This window comes from Aplysia californica, unplaced genomic scaffold (assembly GCF_000002075.1).
Source record: "Aplysia californica isolate F4 #8 unplaced genomic scaffold, AplCal3.0 scaffold00265, whole genome shotgun sequence".
Taxonomy (NCBI): Eukaryota; Metazoa; Mollusca; class Gastropoda; order Aplysiida; family Aplysiidae; genus Aplysia; species Aplysia californica.
In genome coordinates, this window is record NW_004797535.1 from 786,749 (window position 1) to 789,248 (window position 2,500).

General features: G+C 38.1%; 1 protein-coding gene across 2 annotated transcripts in view; it reads right to left on the minus strand.

The window, feature by feature from the left end:
• The window catches only part of LOC101845106 (cholinesterase 2), a 20,681-nt gene that overhangs the window by 14,116 nt on the left and 4,065 nt on the right, over positions 1-2,500 (minus strand). Inside the window, exons 2-3 of one of the 2 annotated variants that reach the window (XM_035970419.1) lie at positions 2,465-2,500; positions 1,470-1,652 (exon numbers count right to left, since the gene is read on the minus strand). The exon at positions 2,465-2,500 is cut by the window's right edge and continues 1,291 nt beyond it. In XM_035970419.1, the coding sequence (XP_035826312.1) occupies positions 1,493-1,652; positions 2,465-2,500 (196 nt within the window). In that variant the 3' untranslated portion in view covers positions 1,470-1,492. Of the gene's footprint in view, positions 1-1,469; positions 1,653-2,464 lie in introns of those variants that run through there. The other variant, XM_005100933.3, reaches the window with a different exon arrangement.

Sequence of the window (2,500 nt, forward strand, 5' to 3'; positions counted from 1 at the left end):
GTGTGTGTGTGTTCGTGTGTGTGTGTATGTGAATGTGCGTGCCTGCTGTATGTATTTACCATTCCGCGGCAAATTTCTGTGTGGAGACTAATAAAACGTTATCTTATCTTATCTGTCGGCGAAGAATCAATGGGTATACACCCAGTAGACACTGACATGTAAAGGGGAAATTTAAAAAGACAACATGAAAAGTAATAATTTGTTAGATCAACTAGATCTACCGTCATAGATTAAGAGGGTGTCCGTTTTCTCTCCTTTCAGTATTTTAGTCAAATTGGTCGAAAGAGTCTGTCATCTGACTGCTTCAAAGATGGCAAGATAAATGACTGGTCGTTTATTTCTCAATAAGGGTTCACCTGTACGATCAACAGAATAATTCACACACTCATAGGCTTAATGTCCATCACTCAGTTGTCGTATTGATCAATGTGCATGCTCTTCCCTAGTAAAATACAAATCGCTAACTCAGAATTACAAAGTTCTATATGCTCAGTATATAGTTTTGAGAAACTTGACGTAAGAAAATTTGAGTTTCACAACATGTCAAGCTTTTCCGAATGTAATTCTTTGAACACCTGGATAAGGACTTCGAATAAATTTACGATTTTGAAAGAGCAGATAGAACACTTGGTTTCTGACCTCATGGTCGTAGTTACTCAAAACGGCCAAAAATGTCTGATAGAACTTTGTAATTATGAGGTAGCGTAATAGAAACAGACTCACTTACTCCTAACATTGTCTTGATGTCATAAATCAGAACTGGCATACAACTGTTTCCTTCTAAGATAAATGTACCGTACAGACCTTGACTCATTATATAGTCAAAGCACCTAATGCAGCAAAAATATCTTATAGTTGTGTGACTAACACTCGTATAAATCAGTGTAATCGTACGTTTTCTGAGCTGACTCTCTGAGACCAAGCCCCTTCTCTCTCACATCTGTTTCCTCGTCGAAATAAAAATGAATTTAAATGCCTTTTTCTCATTATAACATAATATGTGAGACAGTGTGGTGGAATCAGGCTCTCGTCAATTTTTGGGCAGGTAGAGTTTTTGGTATCATCTTAAAGCTTGTTCAATTGTCTTTACTTTGGTGAAAAAAAAGATCCATTTATCTTAAATACAAGTCGAGATATTTGCGAAAGAAGGAGGTGGAGGTCACCTGTTTTCAGAGGTAAAATTAGTGAGAAAATGGCCGCCAAAGATTATTTATTTCCTTAGCTTAAGAATCCGTGGTAACTTAGCATTTACATTTTTTGTTCCATTTATCAACGTTTTTCAGAAAATTTTCCACAGAGATCAGTGTTTTAATAGGAATGAAAGGTGTTGAGCCAAAAAACAAAAATTTGATAAAAATCCACAAACCTGCGGAAAAATACAAGTTTATTCACTTTGATTATTTTGACGAGAGCCTGATTCCACCACGCTGCCTCACTTATATACAATTGAATAGCCCAAAACTTATCAAGCTTTTTCTTTCAACGAATAGTTCTATAATTCAGTATGCACGTGTTTTTCCGGAACCGATTCCGTGAGTTCTTCCAGCCAGAATCTCCTCTTGTCCATCTCCAGCCCCTGTCTGACTTCAGCACGAGGTTTGAAGTCCAGGTACTTCATGTCCTCCGTATTGTACTGTGGCCAGTCGGCGCTCCTGTAGAATGGAGAACAATACACTGTGTTGAGATAAATAAATACAAATAAAATAATAATTTACTCGTGTGAACAAACCGTACCTCCACGCTCTGCATCTGCCAAGTGTCTCAGCTGTGTAAATTAACGTAAATTTGCACCGCTATACCGCCAGCAAACTGACTCGTTTTTATTTGTTTGAGTAAAGAGACGCACATCGACGCACTAACGGTCATTTGACGCTGGTTAATAGTAAGAAAGTTAGAAACAAACAACAGGGTGGAAGTAAAGAAGTAGAACCTACCAGTGACGCCCTCCAACCACACGCACGCTTTGACTGCTCGAGGTACAAATGTCAAAAGGCGGCTGCTTAAACACAGTAATCCATTTCCTACACACACCTCTGCGAGCTTGGCAGTTCTAATACGGGATGCCCACTACGGGTGGGATTGGCTGATAGCTTTTTTAGAACTTTTTTAAAACGTTGCGTTTCTAAATGCATTCAGTATATACATTATAAACACACACACACACACACACACACACACACACACACACACACACACACACACACACACACACACACACACACACAAACCCACCTTAACTTACCTTACCTTACCTTACCAAATCTTACCTTATCTTAACTTACCGTGTCTTACCTTACTTTATCATACCCTATCTTATCTTATAATATCAGGACATAAATCCATTATATCTTATTTTAGTTTAACCTGAATTTACTCAAATTAAGGTATCATGTCTGGTTAAAAGCTTAGATTTACATCGCGTTGAACAACAGAAGTAGCAAAACGAGAAATTATCAGGGCTTACCCAGTTTTTGTGAAGTCTGCGATGAGTTTGGAAAGT